General features: G+C 39.4%; 1 protein-coding gene across 3 annotated transcripts in view; it reads left to right on the forward strand.

Annotated features, from left to right (window-relative positions):
- The window catches only part of LOC147871645 (JNK-interacting protein 3-like), a 71,975-nt gene extending 56,986 nt beyond the window's left edge, over nt 1-14,989 (forward strand). For all 3 annotated transcript variants that reach the window (XR_015538538.1, XR_015538539.1, XM_087360551.1), the window contains one exon: nt 1,877-14,989. Coding sequence is in view for 1 of the 3 variants with exons in the window: in XM_087360551.1 (XP_087216677.1) it covers nt 1,877-1,943 (67 nt within the window). In the remaining 2 variants the exon portion in view is untranslated. The remainder of the gene's footprint in view (nt 1-1,876) is intronic.
- The last annotated feature ends 9,199 nt before the right edge of the window (nt 14,990-24,188 follow it).

The raw sequence follows: 24,188 nt of genomic DNA on the forward strand, positions 1-24,188 counted from the left end.
GCTTTGTCAATTAACCAGGCAATCGATTGCGACAACACATCGCGCAAACAACGAATAAGCGGTCCGGGGTTTTCCTCTCTTGCTTTTTGCTGCAGTAAGGGCAGTTCGTGTGGCCAGGGATTTTTCTTCAATTGAAGTTTTCAACTTTTAAAGCTCACTCTCGCCGACTATATAACTTCAAAGCAAGACTATTGCGTCCTTATTTCCTCAATTTTCTTTATCCCCTTCAGGTTGCATTTACACCAGTATTGCCGAACTCTTACAAGTTACTGAAACGAGCAAATGTGATTCTTTCCTTTGTTTCGCTTTCTTTTACTTTTTCATTCGTTTCTTTTCCTCTCTCTGTTCACTTTCTCTTTACTTCAAACTGCAAAAGCTGTGACGGAAATTCCCAGTAGAGACATTACGAACGAAGCCTCTGGATTGTAGCGTCTCTTTGAGTGGTAAAGGTAATTCATTGTTTGTGTTTGCGTTTGACGCCGTTTTTGGATGCCTCCTCTTTAGCAGTTCTTCCCTTCTGACGACGTTCATAATGGCCTCTTGCCCGCCCTCTCATTGAAGTAAACCATCTCTTGAGCGACTGTGAAGGGCATACTTGAGTAGAGGTCAGACAAGTGGCATGTAAGTGGTGCAGAAACTACTGTAGTATTCTAAGAGGAAGGCGGGTGAGTGACAGTTTGTCACGTACAGTGGAAGAACTATAGTGTTACAATTTTATCAAGATTACCCGCTTCAATCTAACTGTCCGTGTTACTTTAAGGAATGTGATATCCGCAAAAAAAAAAGACTTTAAAATAACTACACATGACACCCAATAAAACAACTCGTTACTTACCATGAAGGTGCGTTAACCCCTTTCCATCTGTTCGCTACGTATGAAGGTTTATCGTTATTGCGCTCAAAATGATGAAGATTGCAAGCTAATTCCAAACCTCTTAAGCTCTGGATCTTACCTGAAATAAAACGAAAACAAAGCTCTTATTGGTAACTGGTGTTACAAACACAACTAAATACCACATATATTAAGATGTGTATCAGTAACAAGTGTGGGAAAGATCAGAGACCTACATGAGAGGATAATATTAAAACGCATCTTGGAGAAAAGTGTGTGTGAGGATGCAGACTGTATTCAACTCCCTCGGAATTCCGTGAACATGTTAAATAGCACCGTAGTATCACAAAAGCAGGAAATTCCTTAACCAGCGGAATAGAGAACCAAACAGAGGAAACTAACAAAAAGTGACTGAGGTTACAAGGTAAAAAAAGATATTATAAAACTCCTCGTTATGCAATGTTAAAATTCCCGCGTTACTTCGCTTCTAGTACTTTCAAGTCAAAAGGAATAATCATCATACCCTACTGCAACGACGAATGAAGCCGGCGGCTAAGAGGATGGCCAACAGCGGAGGAAATAATGCGCCATGACGATCTCTTAGAACTTTAATTGCCCGGTAAACATAAACGGGAACTCGGTCTCCTTGATGCAAGACTATGCTGGCCCCATTCGTCCCAACCAGCAGCCTCTAAATGTTTCCGTCCTTACAACGTAAACTCCATTTTGAATCGTATTAAAAACCTGAAAAACGATTACTACAGTGTGACTAGGATGTGTCGCCACTGAATGTAACCACTTTAAAGTAGCAATGGGGAACACGAAGCGAGAGTTGGCTAAAAAAACAACAAAAACAAATCGTTTATTAAGTACAGTCATTTAATTGGATTATTAGTTAATATCACGCAATTTTTCACCTCTATCCATGAACCCAACCTCAGATAAGGTTCTCACGATGGTAAAGATGTCAATGTTTGTGTTCTGGGTTGGTACGTGTGTATATTTGTAAAGGTACGCAGTTTTGTAATTTTCTATATGTTCTAGTGTCCGGAAAGCCTGGAGGATGAACACGCCCTGTCTACTTTGTTTCCCGAGCGACACCGATGGATAAAACGTGGAGTTAAATTTATCTTTCAGATACGCGCGCCTTAAAACATTACTCGGCGAACCTGTATATGTTATAATGGGGTAGTGCTTCCACAAAGAGGTCAGATCATCCGGTTTGAAACGAGGCATTATGCTGTACAGCTTATGTTCGCTCTCACGTTCTGGTACGATCCCTGGCGTTGCTTAATTCAAACGCTCGTATATGGGATATAATCTACTTTGCAAGATTCGAAACGGTTGAGTGGGTTTGCTTTCCGTCAAAAGCGTCTTCAGAAATATTCCAAGTAGCAACAAGGCCCCAGTCACTGTAACAAGACAGGGAGTGACGGAAGTTTAATCCACTGCTTCTGTTTTCCTCCCGAAGTCGCTGCCTTGTTGTTCAGGAAGAACTTCGAGAAGACGGAAGTTCCTGGGAGGATCAAAGGAGTCGTACATAGCAGTAAAAGTCTTGTTAAGTAAAGATAAACTAGATTAAAGAATGCAGATTAGGGCATGGTAGCACAGCAGACCATGTACTGTGCTAGCCGCACTAACTTCCTAGAACAGACATCTTGAAAATATGTTCGCAGCTCCTTATGAAACCTGCACGTTCGCTTTGTTTCATATGATTCCCAGCATAAACAGCGTTAACAAACCGATCTTCGCAATGGTGAATTGAAGTATTAAATATTAGCAGAGTACAAGCAGTACTACTGAGAATAGGCACCGTGGCGACCTCACGACCATGGTGCCCGTGGCGTTCAAGGCGATAGTGCAGACCTGGGCGACCACAGTGTTAATTACAGCTACAAACATGAGGAGTCGTGGCGATCTACCGATTTGGGCGACTAGTATGTAGGACTCTGGCGACTTAGGCTAGATTAGCGAGATTTTCTAGTTCCACTAAGATTGGATTTGGGTAGGTTAGGTTTGGTTAGGTAACGTTACACTACGTTAGGTTAGGTCGATTAGTCTGTGGTGTGTTATGCAGTGTTATTTTATATTCTATTTTATTTTAGGTTGAGTTATATTACATTAACTTGCGTTTGGTTCGTTTCGTTTGTTTTGTTGAGATGTTTTCTTTGCTTTGGTTTGGTTATATTGGCTTACGTTGGACTGTGTTGGGTTGTGCTGATTTTTATTCGTTTATGTTAGGTTATCTTGGAATGGTTTTGGTTTAAACTCTGTTAAATTACGCTGGGCTGAGTTAGGTTACGATATGTTATATTTTGTTAGCGGTATTTAGTCTGCTTTAGATTAATTTCTGTTATGTTAGGCTGTTTTCATTTGGATTAGTACAGGGTATGTTAGTTTGGTTTGGTCTGTATTACGTTACGGTCATTTCAGAGACAGAAGTGTTGACAATTGTCTATTTCGAGATGCTCATTGTCGGTTTCCGAGCCTTAATCGAGCTTAGCTGGCCAGGTAATAAATTCACCTCGACCAGGGATAGGTTTTGACCTTATTTACTTTTTTCCGCACAAAATGTAACTGATCAAATGCGTTGCTGAGCGGATGTGCCTTTCAGCTCAACGTGGCTGTATTTAAAAGAAAAAACCAGGTAAAACCGGCAGAGCCATGATACAGGCGTAGGCCTAAATTGAATTTTAACAGCTCATCGTGAATGATTACAGTAAAATCCCTACAGATCTAGGGTTTACTCAGTGGTGCATAACACTGACTACCGTAAACTATATCAGGAACCACATTGGCTTGGCGCCTCAAACCGTGTACAGAACATTTAATATGACTATAAAGAAACCTTTTCTTCAAATGCCTTCAATGCAATATTACATGTTTCACAAGCATAGATAGCGCTGTTGCAAAACTACGTGCTATAAATCAACGTTTATCATATTTTTGTTCTGTATTTCGTTAACCAATAGGCTTTTAAAGCTAATATTAAAAAAAAATAAGATCTAAATGAGATTTCTTATTCATATTTTACAGCGCTTCTTGAGGGATGACCAGTTTATGTAAGTTTCGGGTTATATATTGTGCTGCTACAAAACAAAATTACAATCGCCACACAACTATTCCTCTACTCCCCTATAAAACAACTTAAATCAAAATGCATTCAGTGACTTCGAAAATTAAAATCCACCAACATCTTTTTAATAAACATTAAATAACTCGATAATAATTCACGCACATATAATACACATGTCCTTACCTAACAACACTCACACTAAATTCACACGCGCAGATACGCACGCACAATATCCACTGAACACCAAGCCTGATCCGTTCTGTGCGACGCAATTAATTCAAGACGAATGACGGTCACCTGAAAGACACGACGGGCTATTAACCGACCGCATTCCTAACCCGCACAGTAAATGGATCTACTCTGTGCATTGTCCAAGCGTACCAAGCCGTTATTACCCGAAACTAAACACGTTTTCCACAAAAGTAGCTTCAATTCAACAAACATGTTACGAGGCCAACACAAATCAGTGAGGGGGCGTTTTGGAAATTCCAACGCTTCTGTGAAGCTTTTAACAAGATTAAAATACAAATGTTTCACATACATCCGTGCCAGCTGTTAGTAAAGCTGGATTTGTATCATTGACTCTTTTTTTCACATTAGTATACGCTGAACTTCAGTTCATCACCATAAACAATAAAAACCATATCATCAGCTTTCGCAGGTTAGGGATTTTACATCCTGTTCAAGAAATATGCTTAGACTGTGTCTCTGTCTCCCGTTTCGCTCCTTGTCAGTTTATTTTATGTCAATCCCATTCAGTTTGTATAAATAATTATAACCCGTATTAACAGTTACTATTAATTCTAATCTATTTCAGAAGTATCAGTGACGGAATTCTAGTACTTGTGAACAGGCAGTCGTAGACAATTCTCAAAACTAAATCTGGTGCTTCAAAATTGACAAAATAAATGTCGCTTTCTACACATTTATACTAGCTTAAATCACGCGACTTTGGCACTGGTTTTCCAAACACCCAAGTTCGATCAAATCTTCGCTTCCTCTGAGCATTCTCTCAGACAATAACGAAGTCGTGGTCTCTGCACCAAACTTCTCGACGTCCCACAGATGGATGGAACCTAATACGAGGCTCCGCGTCTACAATGCAGCAACAGCTACGAACAAGTTCAAAATTTAATATTTTACTCAAATCATTGCTCTAGTGACCCAAACGACTCCTTCACAGGAAACTGTGTTTGACAATGCAAGTAAGTATATAGGGATTATTGTGATAGTGGTAATTGTCTTCGAACGTTGTTTTAAGCACCCTAAAGTTACACGCATGTTCAAAATAAACGGAGGGCTAGATGACCAGTCCATTTCATCTTCTATTACTTAATTATCGTAATAATATCTGGTGAACAATTTAAAATATTAATCTCCTCATTACGCTGTTTTACTCTAGTCTCCTGCCAGTTCATCCAAGTTCTTCCTTAATCCATCTTAATTTAAATACTATCGGAAGGTTTTATTTCGATAAGAATAGAATCCTTCTCTAGATTAAGGATCGTCTCTCATGGCAAGCAATGTAGCCAAAGCTGTCACTGTCCTCACAATGAAAATCTAAAAAAAGTATGCCCTTATGTAAAGTGGTAGTAAAGACTACCCCATCGAAATAAAACTGAAATGCCCCAACAATTTCTCCATTACCAAATCTGATCAAGATCGGTTTACCCGTTCTCGAGTTATTTCAAGCTTACGGCCAGAGATGGATGAAAAGGGTGAACAGACAGCGGACCCACCTGAAAACTTAAGCAAATAAGACAGCAACAACGTGGCAATTGTACGAACATATCTACACAACTCTGATTATACAGTAGGCGTAATCTGATGCAGCGAATGCGACAAGCAAGGAGGAGAAACAGAGATGCATGAAATTACATTGTTGTCAGACAGTTAAGCGACCATGTGTGTGGAACATGTGATAATAGTATTGATTCGATCATCGACTATTAATAGGTACCTTGCCCTGACTACTCCATTGTTCCTTTCGAAATCTGATTATCATACCTACAGGGGATTCAGGCAATGCTGCGTCAAGCAAGTTATAATCTAGGTCTTCGTAGATTCGCAAAGCGTTCTGATGTATCGATTCATACATAGCTGAAGACCTACGATTACATACTATAAGAGGAGAAACCGAAATATATATACCGGTCATTTCCAAGCTTTTTTTTCTGTTTTGCAAACCTCGTTCGTTTTAAAGTTAAATATAGCGGATACTAATTTATTACAAATATAATATACTTTTCACCAGATGATAACCTCGGTACGGCAATGCGAATAAAATACTATAAATAAAACCCGGATACTATAAACGAAAATAGTTGTGAAACTCAGTTCAGACTTCAAACAGTGAATAACGTTCCTGAAATGATAACCACGACAAAAATAAAGCATTCATGTATTACGAGTTGGGTCTATATGTCAACAGACATGCATACTAATTTAGGTAATCAATCGTTTCAGCTCATTTCCGTGGAAACACAAGATATATAAAAATTAATTTTTATGTGCGAGGCATGAACATCCAAGATCATAGATCAACGCAAATTCATGCTCTGTCCAGTTTACCCCTGTGGATCCAACAGCTAGGAAAAACGTCTGTTGCCTGCACCGGGATCAAACCCCGATAGTCCAACTCCCAGCTATTCACTATAATGACCTATTTGTAGCTAAGCATATAGTAAAATGGTAACATTAAATTTCAAATGAATTTCAGTAAAATGCTCATCAGTGCTTCTTTTTCTTGAGTATAGTACTTTATACATTATATTTACTAACGTAAATATTAATCGTCATGCCATTAATAACATCCACACACCGTTGTGGGAATAGTTTAATTTCCTTGTTTCTCTCATTCCTGGTCTACTATTAGGCTTACAGATAGGAGTATCAACTAACGAACTTCTAAATTCAGTCGCGGTATGCTGATAATTGGGTTATCCTGTTATAAGCCAATAATATTGCGAATTTCTGTGCATTAGACTGCTCATATTTCAATCAAGTAATTGTATTTATGTAAACTTAATATACGTTCATGCAATTGATTGAAAGTGAATGGTTGAATTATAAACCGTAACTGCCTGTTGTTTAACAGCAAAGCTGTTATAAAATTATATTTGTAAATGTTAATGAAATAATTCGGTCCGCGACGTATTTCAAGTCATTGGTTTGTACAGCGGCACACGTGGCGCATTGGACATGACGATGAATCAAACCTCTTCACTAAATCGTTCCCAATACCACTAAATTGGTTAGTTCATGTTGTTAAATGTCAGTCGTATATTCATTTTCGACAATCCTTTTAGGCATCGTATTATCCTAAATAAAACAGGAATATTTCTCTTGTATTACTTTTCATTCTAAAATCTCGTTCAACACAACTTTTTTTCAAGAAACAATTAATCATTAAATATCTTTCAAACTAATGAGGGTTAAACTTTCAGCAGAAATTAATTTTCTTCGTTTTTCGAACAAGGTCCATCAAATTAAAATTACTTACAGTTTTGAATGGTAGGATGAGTGTCGATCTCAGCCAAGTAAGGCACTATCCTAGAACTTCCCCAGAAAGGCTGACAGAAAACATGAAAAATCTTAATCAGCATATCCGATCTCAAAGTCGGCACACCAACCTGGGATATACATCATACAAAACCACGTACATCTTACATCGACCAGTCGAACTCAGCGCCTCTAGTTCCGTCCACAGAAAAATAAAAAATAAAATAAACAAATGAAGGGACGCCTGAGGTAATGCTACTCAAGTGGCTGATTAAGAGTTCAAGATTTTCTTCAATAACAATTTGTTACAAATTATATACGAAACTCAAAACACAATCTGATCTAAACTCTGAGAAGTAGAGGTATGGAGATATATATCTATCTTCCCTCTTCAATGAAGTGTGATATAATTCATCCACCACTTCATGTTTTATTGACTACACACAACAATCCGTCCCTTGTCACTTGCCACTATATACAGACTCCAACACCATGCGTTATCTTCACTGTGAAAGCTGAGTATATTTCATACAAGTATGTCAGATAAAATCACAAATGTAAATCATAACAATTACCTTCACTGTCAAAGTATCAGAGAACAAACAAGCAAAAACAAAACACAGAATGAATAGTTACGTCTCTTTTCTCTTTTCCAGCTCATGTTATGTATAAATCATGTGCGAATTTCAATTGCGTCAGAATAATTCTTAAACAACGTAAGTTTAGTTAGGTTTCAATGAGGCACATATCAATACTTAAGTACAATCTCTAACCCTTGATCCCTGAGTGTGAGGCCAGGTCTCACACTCCCGAAAGAATAACAAACATGAAGGTAATGTTGACACTGTTTCGAAACAGTCTGGCATTTATGTGTATGGATGGCACAGCACTGCCACGCTGTTGGCTTAGCGCGTGTTACTTAAACAGGAGAAACACGGTCGCCTTCACGTCTTCATTAAAAGCTTGTACATTTACGCGTGGCATGTCAGCAAATATTTCATAGCGTCATGTGCATGTAATTCGCCACAATAAAATGAACACATAGAGGAAAAAACCAGACATAGACCTATTTCATATACAGCATATATTTTAATACAGAATCCCGACTAACACCATGAAACAGGATCCTTCTTGAAAAGCTAAGAATCGCTCAGATGACCAATAAATTGCTAGCAATTTATCTAACCAGAAGGTTCGCTGCCATTTTCATATAAATGTGACACTAGATCCACGCCTGGGCCAGCCGAACCCAATCTACGTGTGCATCGTACATAGAATCAATTTTAATATTATCCTTCCACCTACTCCGGGACTAAATTTAAAACATGCACTTATAAACTTCAATATATCTTCACTCCACCCATTTGTGGATTACGTTACGATTCTCTGAATAAACTCAAATTATCTACCTAAACAAAATTAATCAATTTTATCTATGTAACCGAGAAGTGTTATGTTTTATTTGAAGTGGGACCTGAATTCATGAATTGGCCAATTATTTGGACAAACTTCGTCCTTTGCCTCTATCTGATAAACCATGTCAACAGCCCTAACCAGTCACTTCATATAATTATTGTCTCGAAAGTCTGTCACAAAGCTAAAATAAGATGTATTTTTCACACAATATGCAAATGTCAGTGAATGAAAACAATGTGTTCCAAACAAACCAGAACTGTCTTTAATATAAACACTAGATAGACACTACCTGTTGTGCATACCAATGAAGACACGAGACAGAGAAGAAGCAGTTTACCATGTACTTCATAGCATCGCACAAGACAAGAGAGTCATCTTAAGCGACGAAAATGACAATCACGTTATGTATTGGTGCAATGATTGGCAGGCTAACCCAAGTACTGTTTATTGCTATCGTGGTCGCTCCCCTTCTGCTCATGATCACTAGACCCCCCCCCCCCCCCAAATCAACTCCGTGGAATCCGGTTGGGTTGTCGACGCTGGTTTTTTTGGACGGGCGTGAAACATGGCCACCAACATTACAGGAAGAATGTCGAGAGAGGATGTTTGAAAACAGGGCGCTGAGAAGAATCTTTGGACCAACGAAGCAGCAAGAGACAGAAAACACCTTGATTTGATCGACCAATAATATTTGGTGAATATAAATTACAGTTCCTCACTATTACCTGCCCACTTTAGTTTCCAACACTTCATTATCCTAACAATTTAGCATGTACGTTGCAACGATCCAGTAGTTAATTACACCAACAAATTATTTACTCAGTCGCCACCTGTTTTTAAACTTAGTAAAGGATGGACACACACATTACTTCTTTAGCGTAATTCCGAAGGACAACTGTGACCTAAGAAAATCACTATAAATACAAAGTCAATCAATAAAGACATTAAAACGGATCTTGAAGAATAAGATATGTAAATGTTGACTGGATTCAACTGGCTCGGGATAGGGTCGTGGCATGCTCTAGTGAATATAATGAGCCTCCGCGTTCCATAGAAGTCGAAGGTGTTCTTGACTAGTTGAACTACAATCAGTTTATCGAAAAGGACTTGGTTCCACTGGGGTAGTCAGTCAAGAGTCTTGTTCCTGTGCACCGAATTGCTTCTAAATGGAAAAAGAAGACCGAGTTCATGAATCTACAGAAGACTGATTGACAAGCTGAGCTAAGAACAACTGCTTCGAATTTTCAACACCTGATCTCCTGTGACTCAAACCATCCACCAAAATATCTACAAACAGGGGAAAGCTTTTTGATAGGATTTGCTTGCACTAAGGGACAAACAAGGCTAGGACAAGTGACGGCAGGCGGCCACAAGAGTGGGTGAAGGAAGCTGAAACTCGTCTCCAAATAATAATTATACAGCACAGCTACAAGCAATGCAACAAATGAACTAAATAAGAACGAGAAACCTAAGTGATTGTAGTTGGCACGTGGTTCGCACTGAGGAACTACTGGATACGTAATTCAACTCACCAACTAGAAGTAACTTACTGCGGCTGCCGATATAAACGCAGAATATGGACATTCTATTAAGTACACTCTCCTAATTCGGTAACGAAACCCAAGAAGATTCAGTTGGGTATGTAGCATGCAAACGAGATGAGACATGCATATGAAATTTTTGTTGGAGAACATAAATGGGAGTTCAATTCTAAAGGGTTTTCTGACGACGGTAGTTTACACTTAAAATGATTCATTGTCAGAACTGTTTCCATCGTCTGTACTTTAAAACCACGACAGAGACTACCTCTATCTAAGGGACCCAACAGAGTAGGTACCTCTCACCTGAAGACGGAGACAGAACCAGCCTCCGAAACGTCGTGGTTTTAAAATACAGACGATGGAAAAAGTCCTGACAATGAATAATTTTAAGTATATAAATGGAAGTTGATCTCATGCGGGATTCTGGTACAGAAGGGATGATGTAGGTTAGATCCATGAGACTCAGGACAATGTCCAAAGCGGGATCTTGTAAACAAAGTCGTGAAATTCAGATTTGTATAATTCTGCCTGATTTTACCCTAATTTCACTGTTTACACAACTCTTTGCGTCGCATTTTAATTTAAAATGAAATGTTAACTAAAACTGCAAGTTACTTCAATGACTGCATTACATCAGGCAGTCAGAATAACTAAAATACTGGTAAGATACGAACGATTGTTTAATTCTAGAAAATCCGTTGAGGGCAATTTTAAGTGTAAGAATCCACGGGTAACGACCATCTACTTCAAAATTCTTCCTCGCACATTATTAACAACCTTAACGCAATCTTATTCGAAACTATATGAATTTCACAGTCGATACAGCGTCGTTAAAAAACTATAATGCTTCCTGATTCAAGACAGATCAGCGGAATTGATGTCGGGCCGCCTGCAGTTGAACAATCAAGTCAGAGGACCAGAGTTACCTCGAAAATTTAAACTCAACTCTCCACTAGCACGTAGCAGTATCGAACCTTTTTTATTACTACATACTACTTCAGCGACCACCCAATCCCCCACCATGTAACGTGACGATCCCACAAACAGCAAATATCCATTTGGCGGCAACTGAGGCCATGTGGCTTCCAAGAATCTTTAGAACCTTCATCAAAATTTTACTTCGTGTTCTCTATTTTATAACAAAGTTTTATGTTAGCTTCATGTCCAGGTGTAGGTCCATGTCTGTGTCCTTGAACGTGTTTGTGTGCGTCGTTTGCAGGAAATAACTGTTTTCGTGAAGCCATGTATAAACCCCACGCCACTGGAAGGAAACACGCTATTACTTTCAATTCCCTGCCATCAATAGCATCAAGATGGCGGACATTCAAAGATGACTTCTCAGCCTACCTTCCAGATATCCTAAGATTTAGTACAGCAGTAAAGGTTTTGAATTAAAGGGTACCTTATACATGATATTTTCTCCTATTTTCGTCACTGAGACTTTCTTACAAGACAGCAAACATGGTGTTATGACTGTTAACAATTTTATATCGAGCAAACCTATCGATTAGCAGTACCTGAACCCTTTCCACCTCGACAATACGACCGTTACAAAAAGACTGAAGCACGTGTAAACAGGTGGAAATACACTAACCACAAACTGACATAAGATTTATAAACGTTCTTTAATATAGTCATAAAATGCACACACATATTCGTCACGTAAATAAATTCTGAATGTCTATACAAACCCATGAAGCAGAGAACATCCTGAGAAGCAAATAGTCCCTCATCTAATCAAGAAATTTCTCGTCTTTTACGGACCGATTAAGTTCATAACCGTGTTCACAACATCCAAGGAATGGCCGCTGGCCTGAGCTCCATTCCGCACCCTTTCGTACTTTTCCTGTAAAAGCCTCGGTCTTCCAAGTGGTCGCTTCCCTTCATCATATTTTCCTACCGATACTGAGCACGCATTTCTCATCACTCTCAAGCGTGCACGTGCCTCGCCCACTTCAAACATCTTCTGGTCGTCCTAATTTCTGGTAAAGAGCAAAAACTACCAGTCTCCTAAATTTTATGTATCTTCCAGCCTCCTGTAAATTTCTTCCGCTTTGATCCAAACATTCTCCTCAGCGCCCTGTCCTCATACCTTCAGTCTCTCTGTTTTCTCTCATCAGGAGTGACCAAGTTTCATACCCACACCAAACAAAAGGTAAAATTATAATCTTACGATTAGGATTTAATCGTAGAAACGCGTCACTTATAATTGTTCACATAATGATAGTATGTATATCGATGGTCTTAGGCCAACAAAATATTTAAGCATACAACACCAAAGGACACGTAAACTACGTAAGACGCAAATAAGCTTACAGTTGGGGAAAAATGTGTCAGCCAACTTCTCGGAAAACAAACACAAAAATACAAGACAAGACACTGGTGATAAAGAATTATGAATAATTAGTTATGGTAAATTTGTCGGTAACGAAGAGAGAGACAGCGAAGCCACGCGTGACCGGATAAAACTGGGTTACTATAAAGTCCAACATCAATCAGTTGACTTCCAGCTATGCAAGCAATTTAGATTTAACGTCATTCTCTGTATGCTCATACATAAGCCCTTTGTAGTCTGAAACAATATTAATTTCCATCAATACACTTGTAAACAGGTATTGGAATATGACGCCCATTATTAACCCGACAAAATCAGGCGAACGATGTCGAGCAGAGTTGCTAATTTGTTTTCTGGAGTATGGGTCCCAAATCTCATTCCTATGTTCCAGTTGTTAAACATGAACACACAACTATTCATCAATATACACACACGGGGTTTACTCACGAGAAAAGCAATTAGTTGTACTTAGAAACGGAATGCATATAAAATTACATGGATACGTGTCATTGCGAGGTCACAAACCTAATTCAGCACGCCCATGTCTAAGCACATAATATATAATTATTAAACCAGGCACAAAGTTATTTCAATTAAAAGTTGCATTCCTTCATTATATGCTAATTATTCCTGTTGTGAGTTGTTCCTGAGAATAATTCCAAAATTTTGATTACAGCTTTGTATAAAGTAGAGGTTATATTTGATCGATACAGAACAAAACGGCATTAGTCAAATAAAGATTAGTGAGGAAAACCGGTATCAGATGTAATCAAAATCAGTAGCTTCATAAATGAAACACAGACGAAAACACGACTCTACTTAGTACGTTCACTGTACACAAAACCACATAAAAAGTAAAGTAAGTGCTTCACATTTCTGAACTATACACGGTGGTCTAGCGGTTAGAACGCTGGCCTTGTAATCCTGGGGTCTCGGGTTCGATTCCCGGCGGTGCCCGAATTTATAACTTGTGTTGGGCAAGGCCGTGGTCTAGGCAACACGGGGGCTTCCCCGGTTTCTCCGTGGCATCCCAACAATTACTCCATTCACACACAGAAGAAGGCAATGGCAAACCACTTCTGGATCATCTGCCAAGAACGTATATGAACCGGTCCCAGTCCGAGAAAAGGATGGAAGGATCCCGTTCATATGGACCTGTCCTCAGACAGAACACTGAATAAATAAATACATTACAGTATGTACACATGAAACGCACTTTAGGGTAATCTGAAATCTCATTAATTATTAAGATATAACATGTTGAAAGGTTGATTTATTTTTAAAAACCAGTTCCAGCATGGTCCCATAGTTCTAATGATTCAGCCCACAGCTGCATTTTAATTAGTCCACTTTCCTCCTTCACCTATATCTTGGCACGTATTTTGCTTTACGAAGACTATCGCTAACAAGAAGACGCCCTCACACAGCGAGCTTCAAACTATCAGTTCTGACGTTACAGCTTAATTAAATCACGAAGATGCAAAATTGCCACTCTCGAGTCTACATCATGAAAATACGAAACATTTAGGTGAGAGACGGCGAGCATAAAGATTACTGTCTTTTGGGATGCTGCGACGTGCAGTAAACAAATTGGATGACAATTCGCCTTGATAATAGAAGCTCTAGGATCGAGGACCGCATGGATGGGGACAAGAGGTGTGCACCGGGTATTGGTTGGGAAACCTGAAGGGAAGAGACCGCTGGGGAGACCTAGACGGAGATGGGAGGATAAAGTCAGGTGAGATCTATGGGAGATAGGAGTTGAAGGAGACTGGATTTTGTTGACCAAGGACAGGGCCCGGCGGTGGGCTTTCGTTAATTCGGTGATGAACCTTCGGGTTCGGTAAGCCATCTAGTTAGTTAAGATCGAAGACTTTTCCTCTAGCCTCTGCGTCCAGACCGGTTCTCAGCCAGCCTCCTCTACAATGGGTACCGGGGACCTTTCCCGGGGGTAAAGCCGGCCGGGGCGTGATGCTGACCACTCACCCCCATCTAGTGCCGAATTCAAGAATGAGTAGGCGCTATACCGCCCCCCTCCAAGCGTCTACATGACGTACAATGGGACAGCTTTGCTTTACTTTACTTTTAAACATCTCTGAAACAGAGGCAAGTTTCTGTCAGAATGAAGGACGAACATCCCAAAAGTCAGCCATCGTTAAACGAAACATTTAATTCATATTACTAACTCTTAAGGAGTTGCTCTGTATCTTACTAGAAAATATTCCAAAGAAAGATATATTTTTAAAACTGCCAATCGAGGTAACGTAAATAAATTTACGTGAGAAGTTGCAGGGGCATAAATCTCAGTTTAATTGGAAGTGTCCATCAGTATAAATACTTGTTTAAAGTTTAATTATATTTCTGATATGCTTCCTTCTGTACCACCAATACCTTCATTCAAAGGCGTGTGCACAAAGTTTATTAATACACGAATTTAGTGCGATTCGATCTTGTGGCACACCATTATTCAAACTATTTTTTCTGAAGAAATAAACTAATTTATTTCAATCAACACATTTCGGTTTCCTCTTTGGATAAACATGTGAATGCAACTATATAGATCTTAATTCCAACACTAATAAATAACAGACGTAGATCCTGGGTTGGGGTCCGCAGTGGCCGCGCGGTCTTAGGCGTGGGCCTTGTGCCGCTTGGTCCCTGGGACCGTGGGTTCCCACTCGAGCCATGGATGTCTGTCCGCGTTTTTCTGTGTTGTGCTGTCCTGTGTACAGGTAGAGGCCTCGCGACGGACCGATCCCTCGTCCAAGGAGTCCTACCAAAATGTCTATAGATCAAGCCAACGTAAAGTTAGGACCCGCAGTGCTCAGGCACTTAAAGAACGGGTCGTTCCCAGTATCCCAGTTCCTGGGTTTAAACCCTAGTGTTTAACATGTTTGAGCACGACTAACATCAGTGACCGAGCATGAATTCTTTATTCCTGGTGTTTTCATAAAACTGTCTTTAATAGCAGAAAATCATACACTTTTCATACAATTAGTCCTTAATATATGCACACAAAGAGTACCACGTATAAAGCTCATCATCCTGTTTTCTCCACCCCCCCCCTTCTCTTCCTACACTTCAGATTCAAGTACGCAAGTCGTATGTATGTGTACTGTATGCTGGCAGCAAATTTACGTACCAGACTCGCCTATGTAATTGTTTATCTAGAATCCGACAAAGCTACGCCAACCCTGGTCGCCTTTCATTCTTTTCTCCTCTCCCGACTTTCTTACGACTCGGCGTTGTTCATTCATAGTTTTAACAGTTTTCGCTAAGGGCCACGCTGTGGCCTCTCTTTGAATAATGATGCTGTTTGTTTTTTTCATTCATAAACTGAACAGGTTGGCTTCTCGCCTTGAACCTACTCGTTCTCGCCCACGTTCTTAGTCCTCAGTTCATTCTAGTGAATTAAACTGTTATAACAGGGATGCACAATTCCTTCGCTCAGAAAACTGTCAGAAAATTCTATGCACAGTGGAAAAGTGAAACATGTGGGGGTGGAGACCGCTAACTATGAGAAAATACGTTGTGCGCCTGCTCACATCATTAAACAATTTATGCCCGCTAATACTTATTAATAACACTGTGTCCTCACTAACATGTATACCTTGCATATTATCAACGTCCAGGCGCTCGGCGTCAGCTTCCTATGGTTATGTGGTTCCCGATAATCATCTCTGTTGTATGCATTGTGAATCTCGGCGTCTTACATTTCAATGTCAGTATGGCGGCGTTAGGCTTTGCGACCCTCGGCGTCGTGTTTCTAGCATCGTGCTAACCGGCATTCCGAATCTCACGTGCTTCAAATATGGTAATGTTGGCGTTGTCACTCCGCTCGGCGTCGGTCTTCGTACTAGTTTCGAATGACATCTAAAAGTGTATCCGAGGTAATTGAGGCGTCTCTTAAGGGCGTCGTGATTACTGTCGTAGCGACGTTGCAATTGGACGCCATATTCGGGACAGATAAACCTCAGGATGTGACTGGGTACGACGCTGGAAAACCGACGCCAAGCGTCGTGACACTCGACGTCGGGTCTCCATCGTCGCTTGTAATGGCATCCGGAATATCACCTGCGATGATTCTCAAGAGATAAGCATGCAGAGTTTGATGCAAATCGGTAAGACCGTTCTCGACCTATAAGCGAACAAGTACATAGACCCATAATTTTAACTTCATGCATTGATAGGTCGAGCTTCGCCTTTCAAGGGTTAATCACAGGGTAATATTTCTTGACTTGATGTAATCGTGCGAGGATCTAACCCCCCCCCCCCGGGTTATGTCATCGCTCAAGCTCTGATGTAGTTCATCAGCAAACACTTCTTTACTTTTTACTAATAAAAATTCCGACAGGCCTATTACGGTTAACGTCACATACACGACAATAAATCTGAAAATCTTTTGAAAATCCTCTTTTTTGGGTTTATGATCTCTAATTACGCTCATGGCTAGGCTAATCCGACTTCAATTGACAAATGAGTATTCAATTACTTTTGTCTTTGTCCATTTATAATGTTGCCTGGCTTGATATCACCTCTTCACGACTAATAAATATCTTACTTCCACTACTGGAATTGCACTAATATGTACTTTTAACCAAAACTTCATGACCATACAAATCCCACACCTCATGTAATTCAGTACTTACTCAAAAGGCGCTATTTTATCCCACAGACTAGGTACATGTATTTATACCCGAGGATGGAGACGGAACCAGCATGCGAAACAACTTACATCTTTCTTATTCAGACAAAGGCAAAGCCATTGGAAATATTCCAATGATTCAACTGCTTCTTGTCTACCGATCTTTATCGTTGTATTTTTAAAAAACCAGACACGCTGACGTTATTATAAGGGAACGCAGCCTTGTTTAATGTATGCATGAGTCTGCAGCTGCACAAACCCAACTAAAGCATCATGACTGCACACGAGCCGCGTAACCAATCGTGATTTCTGCATCAAAACGTGAAGGATGGAGCAAGATTGGACGATGATGAGAGATGCTTTTAAATGCATAATGCATTTATCATTTTTAACCATGAGTTATGCAAACGTAAACACTTCGCATTTTAACGACGGTTCCATAACACATACTTTCGCACAACATTGCAACCTTATTTTATTACATCTCATAACAACTTTTCGAAGGCTTTAAATAAGGCAAAAACTGCTCTAGTAAAATAAATCGTGGACTGATGATGATGGTGACCGGAATCTGACTTGTATATAAATTAAAACAAGAATGGAAGTCCTTTAGATAGAAACCCGAAGAATTAACTTTTATGGTTTATTTAACAACATTGTCAACAGCTCAAGCTACATGGTGTCGTATGATAGGATAATTATTTAGAAATGATGTGGAAAAAATAGCCCATAGAATAATTTAATGTATTATCCCAGGTGGGGCTGAGAAAAACTATGAACAAACTCTGTTACGGCAGCCTGTCTCCGGGTCTAGAACTGAATCCAAGACCGCGTGATTACTGAGTAAAAGCACTAAGCAAATGGCCGCCAAGTCCCCCAGTCTTTAAAAATAAGAGAAAAGGGGTAGGACTCCTTCAATGGAAAATCAGATCATCTATCACAAAGCAACACTGAAAATCGCGGACAAATACCCAAGCTTCCAGAGGGATTTGACTGGTGCCTCAATGTCTGAGCGCCCCCCCCCGCCCCCCCAAGATCCCGAATTAGATCGTTTGACTGCCGAGTTCCGAATATAAATGAACACACTTCATTAAAACCAATAGCCCAATAACATCGATAAGATTCTCGTGGGATAAAAGTAAATGATCAAATACTTTGCTTACTACGTCACTTAATGGCCAAATTCCACCTCATTAAACTGTGAAGCTTCTAGAGTTAATGAGCTGCGGATAACTAAGTAAAATGACAATACTGGACAACGGAAATTCCCATTCCCGACTGGGGCACTAACATTAACATTTTTAGATAGTATCTAGGAAAACATAAGTTTCTTAAGTAAGTGGCAAGATCATCTGCTATTTACGTCTCCATGAATGCAATTTTAATTTACTTCCGTCATTCTCAGATATCCTGTGACAAAGTCTTTGATTTCCTAAATTAACCCACTGGTTTGTTCTTGCATCCTCTTCACGAACATCTGCATTGTTTACTCTTGTCAGCCGTTCGCTTTTGTTGCCTTGTCCTACAGTTTGGGTTCGTTTAAACCTTATTAGGATCCGCCCGACTATGTTTTACTTCTCCTTCATGTTCCATGTGCCTGATGGCATAATGAGACAGTCTTGTATCTCATTTGTCATTTGTGCTTCATATATCTGGTCAGCAGGAACGGAAATATTCCAGGAAGGAATGTGTTTCACTGTCACGATGTGAAAAGCGAAACGCTACTACAACGTTTAATGTGGTGAAGTTCGGTAGCCCCGTTATATAACAACGTCAGTCATATATTTCATAATTGTTACCAACTACAAGGCTGGACTTTCAAACCGAAACTCTGCGGGTGGAATTTAAACCTCAAAGGGGTATCTAATCCTGCGTGTATAATGTGCCCATGTGCTTAAAATTACAAACAAAGCAGAAGCTGACCAAAATATAACATCTTTCTTGCGTTAATTTCTGCCACGGATTGCAATTGAACTGAAGCGTCACATAAAATATATTTTAAATATATATGATGTCTGAAGAGACCAATTAATTGGGGTATGCTAGTTTGTTATAATTCACTTCAGATACTTCTAATCGCACCACTTTATTTCCAAAATATTAATATTATGACAAGTAATTTTTAAGGTAGTATATTTGCGTCATATTGTGAATTAGGTTAATATTTTAATATTTTCCGTCAAATCACAATTTTAATAAGATAATAAAATATAAAATATTTAAAATATCATTTCACGTTCCGCATCGAATGATCGATTTACAAATTGGAACGTCTCTTACGACATGTTTTATATTTTATTATCTTATTAAAATTGTAATTTGACGGAAAATATTAAAGTAATTTTTAATCACTTTTAAAAGTCTGAAACAAGACTTGATGCTCTCAAAAAAGGACATAAATAATACAAGTTCAATAAAGTCTTCTCGGACGGTCAGCTGTGCAAGAACGGCATAAGAAGTCCTGGAAGACCGCCACGGGTATAAATAGGCCGTGTGTTCCGTTCCACTCATCACGCCAACTTTGAAGAGAGACGCAGAGACAGTATCCGAAACGTCGGATAACAACGCCATTCTCACACGGCTTATCACCCGAGAAGATTTCATTCATTGCATTCAGTCGTCATGAGAACTTACGAGCGTCTGAAAACAAAGCACCCCGGTAAGTAAGTTGAGAAATGAAGGGTGTCACATAACAAGGAATTTGATTTATACGCATCACTAGATGTAATCAGGTTAGTTAAACGAGGGAAGTTACATATGCAGTAGACCGGAATACCAAATCAAATTACGTAATTTTTAGTTTAGAATTGTCTACGTGGATCAAACATTAGACCGAAACGCGATTTCCATGCATATTAGAGTGAATCAAAAAATAAACATGAAAGAGTTAATATATTTTCTTTTTCACAAATAAATCTAATCTGTCGTGGCATGCTTACTCATTCATTCAGGAGCAGAGATGAACAGGGGGTAAACAGAAGGTCGACCACAGATGATACAAGCGGGAATGAGTGCTTCAACGTTCCAAATTGATGATGTAAAGTGTGGAGACCATATTTACATTTGTGTCTGGCGGGGCACAGACATTGAGTCAGTATTTACATTGCTTTGAAGTGTACGGTAATATTTCGTACCCCTGGATAAGAGGATGACACAAGCGGTGTGTCCGTGTGCTTTGCCACTAAACGCAATACAACGCCATCATCGACTTCAGCTCTAACAAAATACATCAACCGGGTTCATTCATTATCAAATTAAAGCCCACGCCTATGTGATCGTTTGGGTGGTTGTGATGAAGTGGTTCCCTCATGTGACGACTATACTAAATGCAGTGCTGGTTCAAAAATACACCCACCTTTTTCGTTTTACTTTGATTTTGGGGTTAAATTTTATGGTCCTCAAATTGAAATTTAAAACCTGATTTTTCCAAGGATGACATCAGGATAAATGGTCCTAAACATTTGGTGCACAGAACACTACAATAAAACAAAGGAATGTTTACCCATATTTGTTCACAAGTTCCTTTTTCCACGTTTCACGTTTAAGAAAAGTCACAAAAGACCGAGGCAATGATGTATCAACATTAATTTTAGGAAAGTCACCTTTATGGTCATTCTTCTTTAATTCTTGAGACTGCTCGCACAAAACCAGGTTTCACTATGACAAACGTGAGCATTATCTATCTGAAATGTCACGAGAACGCCAACTATGACCTCAATTTATTATTCAAGATACTGTCACTTCCTCTGTCAAACACCTAATGATTTATGAATTCCACTAACCGTCAGCCGACGGTTCTGTTCCGATCAGGAAAGCAGACAAACACACATTCTTCAAGAGCGCAAAATTGGACACAACATTAACAAAAATATGTACTGTTACATTTAAACCTCGAACGCAAACTATCGCACTGAATTAACAATTACTGCAACACATAGTTATATAAGTGCAATTATTTAACATTTCAGAACTAGCAACGCACTCTACAGGGTCTTTTACGGCTATTCTGCAATACTATTACTGAATAGTTTAATACCTGAGATAAGTGTACGGGTTTTTATAGGCGCAGTCTGGAAACTTTCCGATCGCACCTCGTATAGTGGAAGGACTTTGTCTTAAACATCATTTCAATAGTGAAAGAGATAGACGCTACCAAATATTAGAAAGATGAAAAGAGAATGATGTATGATATCAGGAAAAACTACAGTCATTCACTAATTACACTACCACATCACGACACGCTCACTTCCAAAATATAATTTACTAGAAACAGTTACACTTCCAAAAGGTAAATAAGTAGCCATGCGATACGTCAACAAGACAAATTATTAGTTTCTATACGATTCAAACAAAAATAAACTTGCACGGAAATTCGCAACAATTATTACGAACCCTTGAACGCCATGTGAAACTGGCATGAGATTTGTAGTTCTTTCTCATACTTTGAACAGTTTAATAAAGCAGCTCAATACACACTTGCCGTTAAGAAATATCTTACAGAATGTTCGCCAAGAAAATGAACTTCAACTTTACAAGTCCTCGCATGCAAACAGCTGTGGCAAACAATTCAATACGTTAGAATTAACCTGAATTATAAAGATCGTCCAACTTAAGTGGGGAATCTAATTAGTGCACATATCCTTATGTGAGAGGCGGTCTTTTCTACTGTCAGTAACGGCTTTTTTGTTCTCAGAACAGCAAACACGCCATGTTTATGTCTGATATAAAAAAGGTTTCGGCACATGGATCTATACCTGTATTCAGGTCGTGACGCCGTGCAGTCTTGTTGGCGATCACTGCCATCGGCTACTCAGTGAATATTCTGCTTTACTAAAATCCGGTCTCCATCTTCTACTCTCCCAAGTTACCATATCCTTACCTAACCAAACGTCCTGTCGTAAGCATGTTGCACCCTTACTCCCACATTACCGAACGCATGAAACACGAGTGGGCAGGTTACATACGCCACACCTTTACTCCAACACTGCAGGTGTACTGGGCCAAAAACCGGTCCAGCTGTCATCGTACTGGAGATTGGAGGGCAGTAAAACACATTGAACTTGTTCTGCCATAGACTCCACTCCCATCTTACGCCGCTGCCAGTCGTACTGTGGGCACATTCTCTTATGTTCGTGCTGTAATGGCAACAAGATAATTCCAGGGTCACGGGTGGAGGTGCAAATGAGATTATTACGTTTGGTAGGACTCCATGAACAGAGGAGGGCAAGGGGCCGTAACACGGAACAGCACAACACAGAGAATATGGATATAAATTCGTGCCTCGCGGGATTCAAACCCACGGCCCCAGTGTTTGATTGGTCAGGACCCATGCACTGGACGGCGCGCTTCTGTACTCTACCCTAATATTATTAATGTGATTCATACCAGGTGCTGAAGGCATTCCCTGGTTTTATGGAATTCGGAAATCCTTCATAGTGATCAGAAACCTGGCCGTACAATCCTACTTGAAGACAGACCTATCAAGTCATCCTCACACTGCATCCGTTTTAAAGATTTGCTGATATTTATTTTTATGGCCGTCTAACGGACGGTTTCAAAAGTTGGAAATTCACCAGCGCCTTGAAAAATAAAAACAGTAGAAATTATGAAGTTCCGTATTTCTCCGTTACTTTATTTTCTTCGAGTCGAAATATTGTCATCTCTTTCTTCCACGACACCTTTAGTGATTAACTTTAACTCGGGATAACAGATCAAGTTGCACATTTACACAACAGATATAATTATAATTCTTACATACTTCAATGTTCAGGCTTTATGAAACGAGGTGAATAGTCTACATATTATGGTGCATGGAAGTACGCATAAATGCATACATACATGTAAGAGTGTGTGTGTGTTTTCATACAGTACTTGAAAATTCGTTGTTTTCCAACAAAACATTTCGGTAAGTGAAAATTTAACGGACTGATATCATTCAAAACAACCAAGAGATGACAAGAGTGACACATGACATATTAGAATTAACATCAACATTCTGACAAAAATTAATATAATGAATGTACAAACGGGTCCACACGAAAAAGAATAAGACAAAAAATTCAACAAAAATTCTCCGAGAAACGATCACAATCAGACAAGAAAAGCCAAAGTGCCACTGCTACGAGTAACCCAGAACCATACTTTATGCCAGTTATTGTCAAACATGTATAAATACATTTTAATTCTAATGGGTTGCCACAAGGATCCGCGTAACACAGCTTCGGAATCCCAGGCATCGATTAATCAACAGCATTTGCCGACTAAACAACATATTCGTTGCAATAATACAGAAACATTTCCATTTCCTCATATGTGAATATGTCAGTTCAACCTGCACTTCTCCCCCCTCCCCGCACAACCTAGTTCTCTATCCGGTGCGTTCCGCAACACAGATAAGGACACTGAAATGACATCTGAAAGTGATTTCATTGGAGCTCCAAAGGAAGGAACAGTAAATACTAAAACTTGGTGGTGCTGTGATCACGTTGTTAAACATCCGTTAAGTGTCAATGAGACAAGATGGTTTGCCAAAGTCCTGCGCTACCAGTCTCTGGAATTTCAATAAATTAAACTAATATATTTAAAGGACTAGTAACTACAAAATGCTTACAACTGTCTGACAGAAGAGTATTGACAGATAACATTAATAATAATGCTGCTGATGACAATTATATCAACAACCATGTTAAATTGGAACTGTTGCAAAGAATATCAATAACGGCACCAAACATCTGCAATAAACTACTCACAAACAATTGAAAAGCCACTGGTAATAGAAATCTGCGTCACAGACTGCAAAATTGTAAATGATAATATCCCATTACAACGAAAATTGCTCATTT

Source organism: Zootermopsis nevadensis, unplaced genomic scaffold (assembly GCF_977971745.1).
Source record: "Zootermopsis nevadensis isolate Lab colony 2312 unplaced genomic scaffold, Znev_1.0 Znev_ptg000045l, whole genome shotgun sequence".
Taxonomy (NCBI): domain Eukaryota; kingdom Metazoa; phylum Arthropoda; class Insecta; order Blattodea; family Termopsidae; genus Zootermopsis; species Zootermopsis nevadensis.